This window comes from Molothrus ater, chromosome 2 (assembly GCF_012460135.2).
Source record: "Molothrus ater isolate BHLD 08-10-18 breed brown headed cowbird chromosome 2, BPBGC_Mater_1.1, whole genome shotgun sequence".
Classification (NCBI taxonomy): Eukaryota; Metazoa; Chordata; class Aves; order Passeriformes; family Icteridae; genus Molothrus; species Molothrus ater.
In genome coordinates this window covers 90702070-90720550 of record NC_050479.2, presented here as the reverse complement: position 1 = coordinate 90720550, position 18481 = coordinate 90702070, and the positions used below count along the sequence as shown (strand labels likewise).

The 18481-nt window shown below is 34.7% G+C and overlaps 1 protein-coding gene across 1 annotated transcript in view; it reads left to right on the top strand.

Annotated features, from left to right (window-relative positions):
• Nucleotides 1–18481, top strand: part of STXBP5L (syntaxin binding protein 5L) — a 187780-nt gene that overhangs the window by 114460 nt on the left and 54839 nt on the right. The window contains 9 exon segments of the mRNA XM_036389711.2: nucleotides 720–843; nucleotides 2355–2433; nucleotides 2607–2761; nucleotides 4357–4429; nucleotides 5663–5810; nucleotides 7356–7423; nucleotides 8591–8631; nucleotides 11884–12101; nucleotides 15347–15519. Coding sequence (XP_036245604.1) covers nucleotides 720–843; nucleotides 2355–2433; nucleotides 2607–2761; nucleotides 4357–4429; nucleotides 5663–5810; nucleotides 7356–7423; nucleotides 8591–8631; nucleotides 11884–12101; nucleotides 15347–15519 — 1079 coding nt within the window.

Here is an 18481-nt window from a genome sequence, read left to right as displayed (position 1 = left end):
CTTTCCAAGAGTTTGATGTAACTATGGATATTTTCAGTTCCACTAATTATGCACAAAATACTAAGAATGGTGTACATAACATTCATCATGTAGTACTTGTAGCATGCACAAAGGAGTGTGATATTCCTCTCCTCTGACTCACTATCTCTTCCAAAACTATCTTGCATCATTGTTTTGGTAATTTTCTATACCAGTGAAACAGCCCTGGATTTTTTAGTGTTTTGGTTTTGACATTAAACATCCCAGATTTCTGTGGACTTGCTCTGCAGCTGAAGTTATGTGAGAATGCATGTGGAAATTATCCAAGAACAGTGTTTTACTTCCTCTGAGGAAGACTCTGTGTGTGGTACCTGTAAAGATTTTTACATAGAATTACCTGTAAATTTACCAGATTAAATACTTCTAAGGAGAGCTATCAGACATATTACAACTGCATTGTATGACCCTTGTTCTTACTTTTTTTACCTTAATACCCTTTTCCTTCAGTTTTGGCCTGATTCAGTACAGGCTTTCTTACATTACTGTGCTACATTAGCCTTTATGATGAAATGTGGATTACAGCCATCTGTTGGTAAAAGTGATGGTAATGGACTTCAGACAAACAGGAGCTGTCCAACTCTTGATATACCATTAGAACAATATAATCTAAAGTCATACATGAAACTATCAGTAGTGTAAACACTGTATTCCATTCTCAAGTTCTTCTTTCATTTCTGTAGGCTATTCATTCTGTTGCTTGGCATCATGAAGGAAAGCAGTTTATGTGTAGTCACTCTGATGGCAGCTTGACCCTATGGAATCTGAAAAGCCCTAACAGACCATTCCAGACCACAATTCCACACGGTAATTCTGATAGTTAAAATGTGTAACTAAGAAGCAAAACAGTGTTCTCAATGCTGCTTGCTGATATGGATGTTTATTTAATTTTTCCTTGTAGCCCAGATGTTGCTTCTTGCATAAACATTTTGATCCACAAAGTATCTGCAAATTATTGTAAAATCAGTAACTTAGATCAAACCTTTTCTTGTAATTGGTGTCATAAATACTTCTTTCTGATTTATTTTACTCTAATGTCTTATCCAATTCCATTTAAGAGTCTACTGCTGGTCTGTGAGACCCTCAGGCTCTTTCTTTCTTTTATAGTTTGTATTTTTATGTGCAATTTTCACAACAAGTTAATGCGTTTTGTACAAGGTACTGTGGTGTTTGTCATGGGGATGGTACAAGGCTTCCCAAAGAACTGCAATGAAGAATTTAAAGGAGCCATAGTAAGAGATGGGTTTATCTTTATGTGTAGGGCATTATCTAAATTTGCTTCAAACAAATTAGGTTTTTTAAAAGTACTGACACCATTGTAAATGTATACATTTACATTTACTTTACTGAAAAATCTGACTGGGTAAAGAGGGAGAAAGGAGAATAAGTCAAGATCTAAGTAGGCCCAAAAGGATTTAGCATTTTCTTAATTTACCTCTGTTTTATCATTTTTAGTCATGTAATTCTATGTCAGAAGGGAACTCTCAGCCAGTCAGATGACCAGATCAAAAAGGCCTGATTTGAAACTCAGGACATTGGGCACTTGAACACTTCCAGCAAAAAATTGCACAACCTCTTTGGGCAATATCTTTTGATATTTAATGACCCATGTGGCACAATTTTTTTGTTAATATCTAACCAGAATTTTCCACGGCACAGCTTATGTCCTTTATCTCCCATGACAGCACTGTGCACCTCTGAGAAAAGTCTGGATCCATCTACACTGTATCCTCCAGTCAGGCTGTTGTCAAAGCAAGCATAGACTTTCCAAAGCACAAACTCAAAATGGATATTTTTTTAGTTTGCAAGTGACTTTTCTCTGATTGGAAGAAAGTACTGAGCCATAATTAACTAAGAACTAATGAATTTCAGTTGTATGCTTCATTTAATTTTATCTCTCAACTACGTACCCTCCAAAGCGTGTAATGTTTTGTCAACAACAGGAATTATGTCAATCTAAGAATGTCTTAGGAAAAAATGAAGCTGTTTATGGTCATTATGTGTTCAGAAAAAAAGGCATATTATTAGTATGATTCATTCATTATTATTTAAGATTCATACTCAGAAATCTGCATGGTTTATAGATGTCTTTGAAGTGTGTTCTGTGGTTCTTTAGATGTGGTAGTAAAAACACAAAGACATAATAAATGTAATTAATTTAGACAAATGCATATTCTATGGAAATAGGAGCTAATACTTCTAATCTTTTGTAGCTTTAAAGTTCCTTTTTTTTTGTTTCTTATACAGTTGTTTCAATATATATGTTTTAGTTTGATCAATTTCATGTTTTAATAGTTTCCATGTTCTTTCTTTCCTAGGAAAAGTTCAAAGAGATGGAAAAAAACCTGAATCTTGTAAACCAATTCTTAAAGTAGAGTACAAGACCTGTAAAAACAGGTTTGTTTTTAATTCTGTAATTAAGTCAATATTACATTCTGGAGTTTAAGTCCTTTTAGAATCTTTTCCTGCTTTCTTTTAACAAACCTATTTATTAATATTTGCAGATACTAAACCTATAATGTAAACTTGTATGTACTATGTAGACTTATATATATTTTTTTTTAATACAGTGAACCATTTGTGGTATTTTCTGGTGGATTGTCATATGATAAGCCTTGTCGAAGACCAAGTTTAACAATCATGCATGGGAAAGCAATTACAGTTCTTGAAATGGATCATCCTATAGTTGATTTTTTAACTCTTTGTGAAACCCCATATCCAAATGGTGAGTTTATTGGGAAAAATACAATTATGGAAAATGTAAACAAAGGGACCTTTCCTCATACATTAATCCCATCCCAGGGGCTTCCATCGTAATACTTGTTTTCATCTCAAGAAAACTACATAACTGAAAGTACCAGGAAGTTGTTTGAATTCTCAGTGTAGGAAGTGAATAGTGAATGGACAATAAAGCATGCATAAATCTCCAAGTATAGGATTGAAACCCATGGGCTACTGTGAGAAAAAATTGCTATTAATCAAAGATAGGTGCTCATATTTGTGAAATTTTTCATCATTTACATCTCGCTAAATTATAAAAAATTAACTATCACTTATCTGCAAAAAAATTCTTACACTTCAGCATGAAATTAACTGTTAAAAAGTGTTATGTTTACTGCATACTGTGGGGCTGCCAAGTTCTGAAATATGTTGTCAGAAAGTTCTAGAAAATAAATTAAGAAAAGCTGTAAGTCAAAAAGGAACTAACTTTACCATTTTAAGCCCTCAAGCAGAAAAGTAAAATAAATCTTATATACGTAGCTAAACCAAATACACATTAAAAACATTTTGTAAAGTGTATATGTGCTTCAATATAATGCAAAAATTTAATTTTCCGTAATCAGAGTTGCTTTGGGCCTTCATTTAACTGTGTCAAATACGTCCCAGTCCTTAGGTCTTATAGCATCTTCCCCTGCTCACAGACCAATATTTGAACATTTTGGTTTAACTTGTGTTATTCATAGCCAAGTATAAAAACAGGCAAAAAATAATGTGCATTCATAGCAGGACTGAAAGGAAGATGAATCAGTTGCTCTCATTTACTTGTCCTTTTGGCATCACCCATCTGAACAGTTTATTCTGAGCTTGCAGGTGCTGGAATGATTTGCTGCTGTTGAAAAGTCATAATTTCACATTTATATTTTTATAAAAAATGTAAATTATAAAAAGTATGTAAATGAATATACTCTATGCATCAAGGGAAGCATTTATTCATCATCTTAATTCTTTAATTTTGATAAATAAAAAGAGAATTGTATAAAAAACCAAACCATATAATCCCCTAAAGAGTGTGCAGGAGGAAGGGGCATGTTATTACCTGAATTGAAAAGAGCAGACTAACAGGATTCCTAGGGAATATTCTTCTTGAGTCACCTCAGAAATGGGGGAATTGTGTATCAGGAAGTTTCCTGCACAATCTGTTTCTGAAAAGCAGTTGTACGCAGTAGAAGTATTACTTTTGGACAGCAAAAATACTTTTTTTGTGTTACAATTGGATTCAATAATGCAATGATACACAGAACTTATTCATATTCTACTTCTTTACTTTCAACATAGCATCATGCTGGCAGTCTATAATACTTCAATTCTTCTGCTGCTTTGTATGTTTGCCAGCAGTACTATCCAAAAGTAATTTCCTACTTCCTCTCTGGCCCTAGTTTCCAGCTCTGGCTGGTTTGTGCATATGTTAAGGGTTTATACCTCAAAGCTTCTAATATACTGTGAAAATGTAAAGAACATAAATATTGCTTGCTTGCTTGCTTGCTTCAAATGGCTGATAGGAGAACTCCATGTCTTTTATACTTGATTCCTTGCTTACAGAATTTCAAGAGCCCTATGCTGTAGTTGTGCTTTTGGAAAAAGATCTCATTGTCGTTGACCTGACACAAACCAAGTAAGTATAAAGGTTTAGATGAAGTTATTTATGTGTTTAACTGTCCAGTAAATTACCATAAAATTCAAAATCATTTAACTATCCAAAATCATATATTTCACTCTTATAAATAACTCTTGCTAAATATTTACTTCCACTTTAAGAGCTAAGTTCATCTAATGAACAGGAACTTAAGATAATATTTGTTCTTAAACTTTGGAATACATCTAAATCTGCAGTCCTTTCAGCACAGCCCTCAAACATTTATTCTACACCAAAGTTAAAACACATATGTGGCTTGGAAATAAGATCAACAACTACTTTTATGCATGTCTAGCCTCAGTCTCTTAATAAATAATGGCATTGTTTTATATGGATCTACAGAATTACTTTATGATCCAGTTGCTGGTTTAAATGACAAATAGTTCTTTCATATCAGAATCAATGTTCCTATCAAAGAGGAACTCTACATCATGTAAAGCATAATACAATTATTTATTTTGTTCTGCCTCCAACACTACCAGTAAAGGACATCCACATTCACACTGGTGTAACAAGGAACAGATTTTGCTGTCAATGTATTGGAAAATGTTAAGTGAATCATATTCAGATCTCACTTACTTTAAAGAATAATTCAGATCATCTCAGCAGTATAAAATGGACATAACTGAAATCAGAACCCAATTTCCTATGTTTTTCAATTGTGAATAGCATTGTATAATGTGTGAAAAGTGAGGTTTTCCTCCTTATCAGGCTGTTCAAACTGATGAAAGTGAGAAATAAACTGAGATCTACTCATCTGTTATTGCAATTTTTCATTGTATAATCAGAAGTCCACCAACCCAAGCTAAGATGTTCAATATAAAATCCACACTTGTAAAAGTAGTTTGTAGTTCGTAGTATATATCATATCCATGAACCTGAAACTTATGGAAAATTTTTCACTTCTGTATAATAAGATTTTGAGATGTCAGAAAAAAATTAGTTCTTGTTCATTCATAAAGGTAGCCCTTTTAGCCTTAGGGACTATTTATGTAGGATTTTTGACTTGTTGAATTTTTATGTCTTTATTTGAGTAACTACACATAATTACTGATATTAAAAATGATACATAAGTTTGAATAAATAAGGGAAAATATATTTAATTAGCAGTAATTTAACTTAGATTCTGTTATATACTTTAATATAAGAATATGTTTTATTCTATGGCTCAGTGTGTCACAGTGCTTCTAATAAATTGTCTTCCTTAACTAGTTTTCCAATCTTTGAAAATCCATATCCTATTGACATTCATGAGTCACCTGTTACCTGCACAGAATATTTTGCGGACTGTCCTCCAGATTTGATCCCTGTACTCTATTCTGTCGGAGCAAAACATAAAAAGCAAGGATACAGCAATAAGGTAAACAAAACAAATATTCTTGTTTTTAAGCAAAAGAAGTAGATGTGTAACCTATGTATTTATAACCTCTTACCATATTATTTTTGTTTTACTCCTTTAATAATTATTTTAAGGTTAGTCCAGCCAAGAGCCTAGCAGCCTGATTACAGTCCAGTATTTGTCCCTCAGAAACATGACCATTTAAGCAGAACAATTAATTATCATTAGATAGGACTTAATCATTAAGATGCTGGAGTTATTCCAGGCCAGATTGTGTTAAAGGCAAGCTAGCAGTGTACAATTCAAATTTGTATGGATAAGTTCTCTTTATCAAAGAAAAAAGTGAAAGCATTATAATTGAAAGATTTAAGCAGATGTTCAGTGAGAGATGACAATGTCTGTGAGATTTGTTATTAAATAGGGATAATAATAATAATAATTTTACTGAGCTACCAAAGTCTTACCCTAATGCTCTAGAAATAGGACAAACTTCAGGAAGTAAAAGAGGAAATGCAATTAATTTATAAATTTCAAGCTTTTAACTGGTTTGTATTTTGGCTAGAACTAATGCATTTTAATAAATAAACTAGAAAAAAATACTGGGTAAACAAGCCAGACATCATCAATTTTCTATTCAAATCAACGGAAGTATTCTCCTTGGAGCTGGGTTGTTTTCCATTAACTCCAAAAGGGAGCTCTCTCTACTTCTTTTGCATCTTGGTTCACAAAAGTACTCCAGAAAATATTTTTACTTCTTCTGTTTGAATCTACCCTTACCTCATACACTTTGCATGCCTGCCTGTATTCTCTGCATCCTCTTTTGCCTCCTTGCTTTATTTGTGCATGTACAAATGCACTCTGAAGGCAGGTGGTCACTCATGTGCCAGACCCATGTACCCATTTCTGTAGCCACTAGCATCCATTCCATGTGTCCACACAAACAGTTTGTGCTCCTGGTTTTTCTCCACCCACTCATACTCTGCACATGTCCTGACCCACTCTGCACATGTGTCACCCTCTGCATTCTAGATCCATACATGTCAGGGCTTTAGGCACAGGGCAGCATTAGTAAACAAAGGGCAAGGAAGAGATTATGATCTCATATTTTCTGTAAAAGTTGCAATCTCTTATCTCATGGCATCATGCTCTGATACTTGTTTCTGGCCCAGCTTCTTCAGTGGTCTTTGTATTCAAAATAAATTCTCGGTCTATTCAGTGTTGTATGGAATCTCCAAGAGAAAAGCCATTCTCAAAAGACCAGCAGAATTGTTTGTTATTCTTCCTTCTCATTCCTGGTTTAGGTTGTTGAATGTTAGCTGTGTGGAAATATTTTTAAAGCATAGAACATTAGTTGATAATATAAAAGGGTTATTAAGTTTCCAAAGCCTGAACTGATGACACAAAAATGTTAATAAACTGTAAAAGCCTTGAATTATACATATTTTTGTTCTTTTACAAGTTTTAGTGGTTTTTTGGAGGGAAGATGTTGTCTACTCCTGAATTTAAAAAGTAGCCAAGCAAGGTTCATCAGAATAAGTTGTGATCTCTGCACTTTTGTTTGTTTAGGAGTGGCCTATCAGTGGTGGAGCATGGAACCTTGGAGCTCAGACATATCCTGAAATCATTATTACAGGGTGAGAATGAAACTGGGGATTGGTGCTTTTAAACTATTTGTGTCTACTCCTTTTGATTGTGGATTACCTATATGTAAGAGTTGAGACTTCACCACTTTTGCATTTCCTGGCTCTTTACTTGAGTAATGTCACCACAGAAATTCTCTTTTGCTCTAGAAAGCAGAGCTTAGTACCCAGGGTTGAGCTACAATTAAGAATGACCATTTGAGCTCCCAGTGTTAGATTAGCAATGCTTGTGAAAGTGAGGTCTTTGGAAAAAAAAAATCTCTTGCAAGAGAATATTTTGGCCTTGAAGGTCACAGAGAATAGCTTCAAAAAGGAGAGCAGCTGTTGTCCCCTGGCTCTCAGGACTCTCTGTCTGGGGACAGTTTGGCAATTCATTTTAATACTCAGCATTAGTGAGGCTGTGGTGCACTGGGATGAATTTCACCTTGTGTGCAGAGAAACAGAGCAAAAAGGCCTAGAAAGGCTCAGATTGTAGTAGGAGCCCCATGAGCAGTGCCTGGTGGATTCCCAAGGGATCACACTGTAAAACAGACACTGTTCATTGAGCTAAGATGCACAATGAGTTTTTCTCTAGTCTCAATCATGTATTTGATGAATTGTTATTATCAATTATACTAAAGATCTGATTTTAAACATTAAGTTATGATGTATGCAGTAGTATGAGAAGGTGATGAAGAGATCATTCTCATTGTAAACAGAAGTGTCTCCTTTTTCCAGCTTTGCTTCAGCAATTTTATGTTAATAAAAGGAGCACAGTTGTGAAGTATCAAGCAGAATGAAAGTACCTTCTGTCCTTTCAAAGTTCACTGTACATGGCAATTTTGAGTGCATAGGTTTTGCTGGCCCACTGCAAAGCCAAAAGTGCTGTGACTTAAACTTTTTATTAGTATGGGAATTAATTTCTTCTTGTTGCAATCTTAAAATTTATTGGGGGCTTAGTTCTCTGCAGGAAATGCATAAAAATATGTTGTTAACCAAATGAAACCAAATAACAAAATATTTTCTTCTAGTTTGTACTTATGTCTTTAATATATTGTCAGTAAGTTATAGAGAGTTACATAAACAATTTTTTTTCTGATTGTTTTTATTAGTCACTGAAAGTAGATAATGTTTTAGAATTGCATCTTGTTTTAACACATTTAATTTTTATATTTTTTTAAGCCATGCAGATGGATCAGTAAAATTTTGGGATGCTTCTGCCAGTAAGTTTCTAAAGTTCACTTTTACATAATGCTGATAAATTCCACAAACACACATTTATATATAAAACAGGATATTTAACAGGTTGAGTAGTGATAGCTGGGCTGATATAATTAGGTCAAAGGGGTGAAATTCAGAAAATGTTTAATAAGTTAAGAGAAAAAATGCTGCTAATGAGATATATTAGGCAGAAAAGAGTGAGGAATAATAACTCAAGGTCCAGCATACCAAAATCTATGAAGGATGAAGTGTTGGTAAAAAATCCCTAGGGCACATTCTTGTGTGTATAGAGGAGAGGGCTCAGTTAGGTCTAACATTCAGTTCCAGTTGTCATGTCACTTCTATACTGAGTACAGCAAAGTCTTCTTTATAGCTAAGTAAAAATGAAATATTAAAATACATTCATATATTTCAAAACATTTAATCTGGTGAGGGTGGAAAATACTGAAACCATTTCTTGTCCAGTCTCAAATCCCAGGAAATAATTGGGAAGCATTTCCATTCATCCTAGCAGGAAAAAGCTTCAGAAAATACTTGTTCCATATAATCTAACTATAACTGCACATATCAGCAACCAGTATTTTCCCCTACAGAAAATACATATGGTATTCATTAGTAAAATATATTTATTAAAATACACATATATTTTGATGGAAATTGAAAATATTCTGCTTCAAATAATTGACAGTACTTCACCAAAGTTCCTGTAGAGTTGCCTTGTATTCTTGTCTCTTTGATGGTACAGGTATGTCTGGGTAATATCTCTCTTTTATGAGGTATTAGTGTGTTAAAGAAGAAAGAATATGAGAGAAAATTCTGGATGAAATGTTAGGCATAGAGAGATTTAATATGACCCTAATAACCAGTCTGTAATGGGTGCCAAGATCATGGAGTATGGGGTACTTAAAATACCTGCTAGTTCCACGTGGTGCCACAGAATTGAAATTATTAATATTGCTACCATTACCAGCCAAGCATGGGGAATGTTGACAAGTTTTTAATGTCAGCTAAACCTGATTACTTTGTCAGGTACCTACCTTTTTGCTTAATACCAAATATTTTCACTCAGGATGGACAAGGACAAAATGAGGATTTTCAAAGCCTCATTTCACAAAATACATTTCATGTATTAAATAGGCACAGGAACTGAACATGGCCATGGGTTGGTTTTTTATTATGTAATTTGTCTGTATGGAAATGGTGGGAGAACAGAAACATTGTGCTCAGAATTTACATCTTCCTCTGTCTTCAAGTTATGGTGAACACCAATCATCAAATGAGGTCAACAGTTTATCTAATGAAACAGAAGTTTTTGAGGGCTTTGATATGAACAAAAGTAGGATAATTGGATAATTAGTTTTATTTAGAGAAGTATGGTGAGATATTAGACTTTGTCTTGTGAATATTTCAGTTTTAAGAAGAATGTGCAAATACAGACTCTAAAGTTAGGGTGAAAACAATGCAGACTGTGGGAAGACCCCAAGGCATTTAGTGTGTGTACTGCACAGGAAGCAGTGTGCTAGTTATTCCTTCTAGAACTCTGGCAGAAATGGGGAAAGAAGAAAAACCTCTCATAGGGAATATAAGCATAACCTAATCAATATATACATGCTGCAGTAGGAATTTTTCTTAACATTAAAAGCTTAGATGATCATGAATATTCATAATCTCTTCAACAGTGCTGGTATTTTCAGTGCATCTCTGATGTCCTGATTTTCAGGGCATGCACTATGTTTACTCCTACCGCACTTGGTACTCTTTATTTACGAGGTTTTGATTATTACAATGTTTTGTTATTTATTTTATTTACAAGGTGTTCAACTTTTTCATGGAGTTCAGAGTTCATTTGAGATTCCCCAGCAAACATAATATCCTACCGGTATTTGAAGGCACAAAATACTTTGCTTTTAGACATATTTTAATTGTGTAGTCTTGTGTCTGAAAGCACAGATCTGTGAGAGACAAGGACTTGCTAGGCCACTGGAGCTGTTTCCAAAATGCATCTTTATTCAAAAGATATTGCTGGTTTTTTATTTACTTGTGCAGATGGTACCCAGTAATAGAGCATAGAGAGTCTTGTCTTGTACTCTGTACCCTTTGATTCTATAATTCTTCCAGTCATAATGTGCATGGACCCATGATGCCTGATTTGAAGTGCCGCTCTAGATTTGCTACTGGCACTAACTGGCAACCTGAATCCTCTTTATTTGCCACTGAGGGCAGGAAGAATTATGTATTTATTACAGAAGCCCTTACTGTAATTCATGAAATCAAAAGTGCTCTATGTGCTAAAACTTTTTAAAACATTAAAAACTGTATATGCTAAACCTCCTGGACTATATCTGCACTGCCAAACAAAAATGTAATTTTGCTGTGTTCATCATCTGGTTACATAAGTAAAACACTGTCCTTTCATCTTCCTGTTGCTCTTGTTACACAAGCTGGCCAGGCTGAGCTACCACAATTACACTGACGTAGGCAGCAGCTTTGCCTTTGTGGATATGCACACCTTTATAAGTGCTGAGCCTGACTGGCTTTCTCTGACATAATGCAGTTACTGATTAATGCCACTGAGAAACCAATGTAAAAGTAGTAAAAACAGGGAAGAATTTGAAATATAATGGGGTGAATTGTCACCCCTCATTTTACTTCTGGAATTTGCTGCAGTGGAGTTCTAATCTCGACAAAAGCTTCTAGACACTAGGATTTTATATACAGGTATAAATATAGAGCTATATATTAGTCAAGAAATTAAAAAATTTTTTGAACTCCCATTAATTCAGAAGAATTTTGTGTTGACCAGGCCACCAGCATGCTTTCCTAATGTTTTTTCTTGAATTGCCATACACTCTTTACATTCTATCAAGACCATAACCTCAGACAGATGAAATCTTAGTTTCACATCTCTTTAGAAAGTAACAATATGATCAGACCCTCTGTATAGCACTGATTATAAGCCTAATTATGGACACAATGATTTACACCTTTGACACCCTTCCCCAGAAAGTACTACGAATATTGCACAGACAAATACCCTTCTGAGAAGTATTAAATGCATATCCTACCAGTAATGTGTACCAGAACAGTATCTGTATTGTTGTCCTAGTTTGGACGATTGTATAATACATATCTTCTCCTCTTAGGCTTTCTTAAGATTCCTTGTTATGCCACAACTGAGAAGAAGGTGGGAACTGAGGAATTTTATAACTGATTTGCTTCATGTTAGTATTTTTATATGTTTTAATATATTCCAGTTACTCTACAGATGTTGTACAAACTAAAAACATCAAAGGTCTTTGAAAAACAGAAAGTGGGAGAAGGAAAAGCAACAGCTGAGATTGTGGAAGAAGATCCTTTTGCTGTTCAGATGATGTACTGGTGTCCTGAAAGCCGAATTTTCTGTGTGGCAGGAGTTTCTGCCTATGTGATTGTTTACAGGTTCAGCAAACATGAAGTAAATACTGAAATTGCAGTAAGTACTCATTTCACTCTCTAATAAGACAACGATTTCTAAATCAATTTGCCTTGCTTCATCTGTGCTCAAGTACTTAAATAGAAACAGCAATCACTATAAATACAGGTTTAGGGACATTCCATTTTAAACCTTTCCAGGGAAATCTTGATCCTACTTCAGTTACTGACAAAAAGCTGAGGGTTTGGGAACCTACTCTCCACTTTCTTTTTGCTTTAGTAAAATACATACTGCACATACAGTGCAGCTTTCAGACATAGTTTGCTTTTAAGACTTTGTGATACAGTAATCTCTGTTGCATTTATCTGGTCTAAAATTACTGTCTGCTGTATGTTTTTATCAGTTAATGTACATTATGTATGTACACAATGCTCTTTTTAACTCAAGTATTTAATCTCTTTAATTTCTGTTCATAAGGAGACTGAAAATTATCAGTGGCTTTAACAAAACAAAGAGTTGATATTTTTCTGGCTTATGATGACGTTGTTTCCCTAAAGATGAAAACTATATGAAATGCCAGATTACTTGTTATCTTCCCTGATTATAGTTCTTTTCCTTTTCACACTATTTTAATGCTCTTTAGAAAGTTCTACTGTGGCAAAAAACCTGTTACTGTGTTATTTTTGGCCTCTAGCCATGTGCCATTCTGTATGGCATATTCATAACTGTAGTTATGATATTCATTAGCTGTAGTTCTTCTGTTTTCCACTCTTTTCTCCTCCCCCCCCCCCCAAGGCAATTATTAAGCTGCCTGAATGTATCATTTCAGGAAAGGTTTAAAACTGATGAACAGTAATTTCACATTACTGACCAGCTCATGTATAATGCTGCTAAAATTACTCCATTTCAGTATTTTTACATTGTTCTACAGAAAATGCACCTTATCTTTTATTATCTATAATTTAATGTCTTTTTTCCCTGTTGTTCACTTCTCTGGCTGAATTGCATCATTACGGGTATTTTCCAAAGTGTTATAATAGGTGCAATTTAACATTTTCTTAGATTTCTTCTGTAATTAATAAGCATTTTTCCCTGAATATTAAATTATGCAATCTTGGTGGCATACTCACAGAATTCCCCTGGGTTTTGTGCATCTCTGAAATGGCCTTCTCTTTTCTTTCTGCATTTTTGCTGCTTGCATTCAAGTCTTTGCTCTAAATGATGGGAGGGATTTTTAATCAAAAGTATGGAATTCTTTGTTGGAATCTGTACCTGACTTCAGGCTGTGTGTTTTTGTCTGTATTGAGACTGAGCTGACCAATCTCAGGATTTCTTTGCTGCCCGAGGCACAAAGCACTTTGTGTCCTCCCTTCCTTATCAGTAAGGCTGAATTTACCTTGAGTTCAGTCTCCAAATCCCAGTATTTTAAGTGGAGTTCTAATCATTGGTTTGACTGCCCTGATGTCAGTGTTGTAATGTTTTTGCTGTGGCAAATGGGAAGTGTGGGGGCTACTCAAAGGTTGCTCTGTGTAGTAGGGAAGTCTCCAGCTGAATATGCCTCAGGGGCATAGGCTGTGCCTGGAATTTCTTCAACACAAGTATTATTTGCATCATTTCATATCAGATTCTGGAGGCAAGGAGTATGCATGTGACAAATTCTGCTTCATATCCAACCTTGGAGTCATTGCCATGCAGTTATATAAAAAGCATTTACTGCTGTTATTTTTGTTTTCTTATCTGAATCCACTCCATCCTGTCTCAAAAGGATCTATTAATTAAACATGATCACTTTCTCAGTGAGCAGTCTTTCCTCAGTGAAGCTCCTCTTCAAATCTCTTGAGAAGAAACATAGGAAAGAAGTTTACATTCATTTGAATGTGGAAAGGGGAATCAATCAATAAGCCCAATGATGAGATCCCCCAAAAATATCTTTACTCTGTGTCAAAATAAATCAGTTCAAGATTTCTATAACCCTCCTAAGGTCCAGCCAAAGCAGGGACAAAAACAGAAGACAAATTTACAATCATGTTTTTGGCCTGAATTTTTCCTTCTCTCTTCAAATGCACAACAGCTAGAACTTAACAAAATTAACTTTAGTAGAAAAAGGAATACATGCAGAAAAAACATTCAAAGAAGAGTGATGCACTTCTGACATGGTAAGCAGAAGAACATACTCTTCAAGAGTTACTCCAGTCTTGCATAAAGATTAAACAGCATTATAAATTGTTTCAGTCAGCTGCAATTACTTCCAGATTAGATTTTCCTGAACTCAATATTTCACTCATTAGTCTTTGAAGACAAATGTTGTTTGTACATTTCTTTAAAAGATTCAGGCACAAAATATCCATGGATTTTGAAAGGAGAAAAAAAGGAAACTTTGAGAAAGGACTCTCTCTCCTGGTTGAACAGAATCTCTTCTTTCTGAAATCTTGTGTGTTTTAGCACAATGGTTGAGAAACAGGTGACCCCTTCAGCACTACTAACCTTTATCTCCCAATTCTCCCAAAATAGGTAATGAAATTTAGCTATTTTGTTAATCTTCACTCTGGTACAGATGATGTCTCAGTGAAAGATCACGAAGATTGAGCTTGTAGTGTCTACCTCTGCAATTACTTCTATTCCTTTGAAGGTAGCAGCACTGAAATTACTGTTCAGCTAGTAACCCCCAGACCTTGTCTCTGAGAGCTGTACCTTGGTTTTTATTCTTTCAAAATGCAGATTTCCTTGGACAACTCATGAGGTAGAAAGAATTGTTCAGTATTTACTTACCTAGATTTGAACTTCCTGTGCAGTGCCTCCCTGGAGTCCTCAGTTAATATTTCCTGAATTAGTAGATAGAATTGTAGCGTGGTTTGGCGTCTTCTTCCCTTTCTAGAGAGGCCAGAAGGAAAGCAAAAAGTAACTGGTTTGAATTTTGCTTTCTAAAATCCACCAAACTTAGGTTCATTCTAAGGAACACAGAGCTGTCTGTGCTGTAATCTCTGATTTCCCGGCCCCACCTATGGATAAATGAAGATTATGTACTATTCACACTGTCAGGCTTATCCACCCTGGATAAAACTTGTCTCTTAGAGACTCTGCTGTACAAGTAATCAGGAGGCAGAGTTGGTGATCCTTCTAGTTCCTATCTGATGCTGTTACTCTGTATAAATAACAAATGACAGGATTCTTTGCCTGCAAATTATAATGATAAATGGGGGTTATTTAAAGAAAAAAAGAAGGCATATTGATATTTATTTGAAAGTAACAGAACTTTCAGCAGCTTTCCTTATAAAATGATAACTTAGCTTTTTTATTTATTTAAGTCATTAGAGGTACGACTTCAGTGCGAAGTAGAAGACATCATTACTCCTGAACCAGAATCAAATCCTCCATTCCCAGATGCCTCCTCCCAGCTTCCTTCTTTAAAGAGCCTTTCAGGCAGTACCAACACTGTAGCATGTGAAGGAACAATGAAGGACAGTATCCCATGTCTTAGGTAAGTTTATGCCATTGTTTAAATATTGATCTTTATAAAAATCATTCTTATCTGTTAGTCAATCCATCAACTCCCAAGAAAAAGAGATTAATTGTCTATATTTGACACAAAATGGGAAGAAACCAGAAATTGGAACAAACAAAATAATTAAGGCAAAATAATCAGCAAGGGATTGTAAAAGGATAGAAGTAATTTTGAAGAATATAAGCTGTTAGAGTGAAGGTTTGACTGTCATTTTCCAAGGTGATCTAGGAGTACATCTGCAAGGAATTTCTGAGGGTAGTTCATGAAGAAACTTCTGTAAAAGCAGGCGTGTGCAAAGCTTTCTCTCCTTGATTAATTAATATACTACTGGATTTTTTTTTAATTAAAGAACTGTATGCATTTTATGGTGTGGTAAGACATGGAAACTGTTCATACTTATGAAACATTCTTTAAAATGTATAACCATAAAACAATCGCATAGTATGGAAATGTATATTTGTTTAATCTTTAGGAAAAAAGCAGATTGTTTTCTGCTAGAATATATTGTCACTGTTTTGGAGTACATCAATATGTTCTTATTATTAAGGCAGATAATTATGGATTTGAATAGCTTAAAACAGTAATTCTGTACAAAACTCTATAAAAACTGTAATTTTCCAGCAATTAGAGTGCATTGCTGACAAGGATTGCTCTCATTATTATTTTGGTCTAATTATTATTAAATCTTTTAAATGCCTCAATTATTTCAAAAGCAGTTAAAATGAACATTTCCTGATTTGCTACTTTGGGCTGCTTGGCTCCTGAAAATGGCATTAGCATTTAAAAGCAATATTGTGATATTGTCCCTGAAAAATTAACAGTATTTTTTGGCATTCTGTTCATTTGTCCATCTCATTCAGTCAGGCAGTTGAACTTCAGACCTCAGTTTAATCATTAATTTGAAGTATGAAAATCAACAGAAGAGGCAGAGATTAGTTATTTAAAAAATCCAAATGTGAAATCTATTTATGACATTGATATCAGGAAGAATGCAATCATTTAATCATTTCACTGGCTAAGAGTTTTGCTTAAGAGATTCTTACTTGATTTTGTCTGTGAAAGAGAGGAATTGTTGACATTGGAGGCAGAAAAATTGTAATGAACCCACAGAGGTTCAGCCTGCTACTTTTTAGAAGTTTTCTTATCTCCAATAATCTCAGATTAAGCTGGCCAATAGATTTTTGTCAAATTTTAGACAAGGTAACTGTAGTCTTATTTTGACTGTGAAGTGATTTTTCAAAGTCAGAGTAATTATACCACTAGAACTGCTGGCACACTCCTACATTTAGATAAAAATATACTTATGAATGCTATTATCCTTCTCAGGAAAGACATACAAATATCTGCACTTTCCCCCCAAACCTTGGCTGGGTCCACAGACCTTGTCTATGTAAGAACTTCTGATCTAAACAGAATTATGGTGGTAAAATGAAAGTAGTGCTGAAAACACTGGAAAAAGCCAGAAAAGACCAGGGTGATGCTGTTGACTTTATATGCAAGTCATTCAGGTGGGCAGCAGGATAGAATCTAAAATAGAACAACATTAATGTAAAGCTGCAACCAGCTGCACATGGAGGGTGAGTGCACAGCTTGAACTGTATTGATAATGCTCATAAAAATTTGCACACATACATAACTGGCTCCATTATGTTTATTTTCATATCTGTTTCTCAACATTTTTACAGCAAGTGAATGGCACTCCACAGTACACAATTTTTTCTAGCCAGAAGTCAGAATGACTGAATGTGTTTGTGTCTGTGAATAGCTACTAGGAAGAAAGTAATTGAAGGGACTGAAGTAGTGAAAACTTGGGACTTTTCTCAAATCAAAAGTAACTGTTACCAGGAGAGGCAGGCAGCATGGAATAAATACTGTTCTTGCTTCTTTCAGAAGATTTTGCAGTGAAATAGGCAGCTGTAATAACCTAAGAAACCAATGGATTTGTGATTATGCAGATAAATACTTTTGATGTAAATGCTGTTATCGTAAAGCTGAACCCAGAATGTCAGTCTTTGTTCCCAGACTTCTAGTATCATCCCAAAATTGGGTCAATAGGGGTTTTGACAGTAGCTTCAAGTAACTCCAAAGTGATAAGGAACTGTGAATATCTTGTGAAAACAACTAAAAACCAAAACTTTGCAACAATGAAATTCAGTGTAGCATAAAAAGAACGTGTCAAGGAAATCACTGAAATGTCTACATTCCTTCTGCTCATACTCCTGCAGTCTGTTTTGGCTTTTATTATAAACACTTCAGATAAAAAGTCATCCAAAACAAGGTGCAGAACTGAATATCTGCATTACTGTTTAGACAGGATGCTTAGGGAAACAAGAGAAAAAGCTCAAAGATTCTTAAGGAGTAAGATGTCACAGAAACATGGTAACGACAACCTGAATCATTAAATCTGAAATTATTTTACTCCATTATTATAGTCTTTCACCACCTACAGTTTATTATATGCTTAGAGAAAATCCCTGTGAAATAATAACCATTTTTATCAAAGCAGATCCTCAAATTTATAGTGAAAAATATTTAGATGGAAATGCGTTTGCTTTTTTCCTCTCAAGTGACAGCAATCCAAAAGAAAACTTAGAATGTACTTGCAGTTCTCTAATTTTTCAGGATGCCATTAAAAACACATTGGAAAAGTAGTACCACATTAAAAAACTTGTTTTAGAAGATCAGAATTACTTCTGCAGCCATTGTCAGTCTCATGGTAGCTTTTTTAGAAGAAGGAAACAGATTCTTGCTTTGACAGATACTTGTTGGAGCAGCATGCTTGCATCTTGTGTCCTGCCACACCATTAATTACCCATTAGAAAATATGGATGGAAAGCTCACCTAAAAGGGCATTAGACTAAGTCCTGGTTCTTGGATTTCATTTACCTGGTCTATATTTTTCTAACATTTTTAAGGGCAGGAGCTGAAAGCTGAAAAT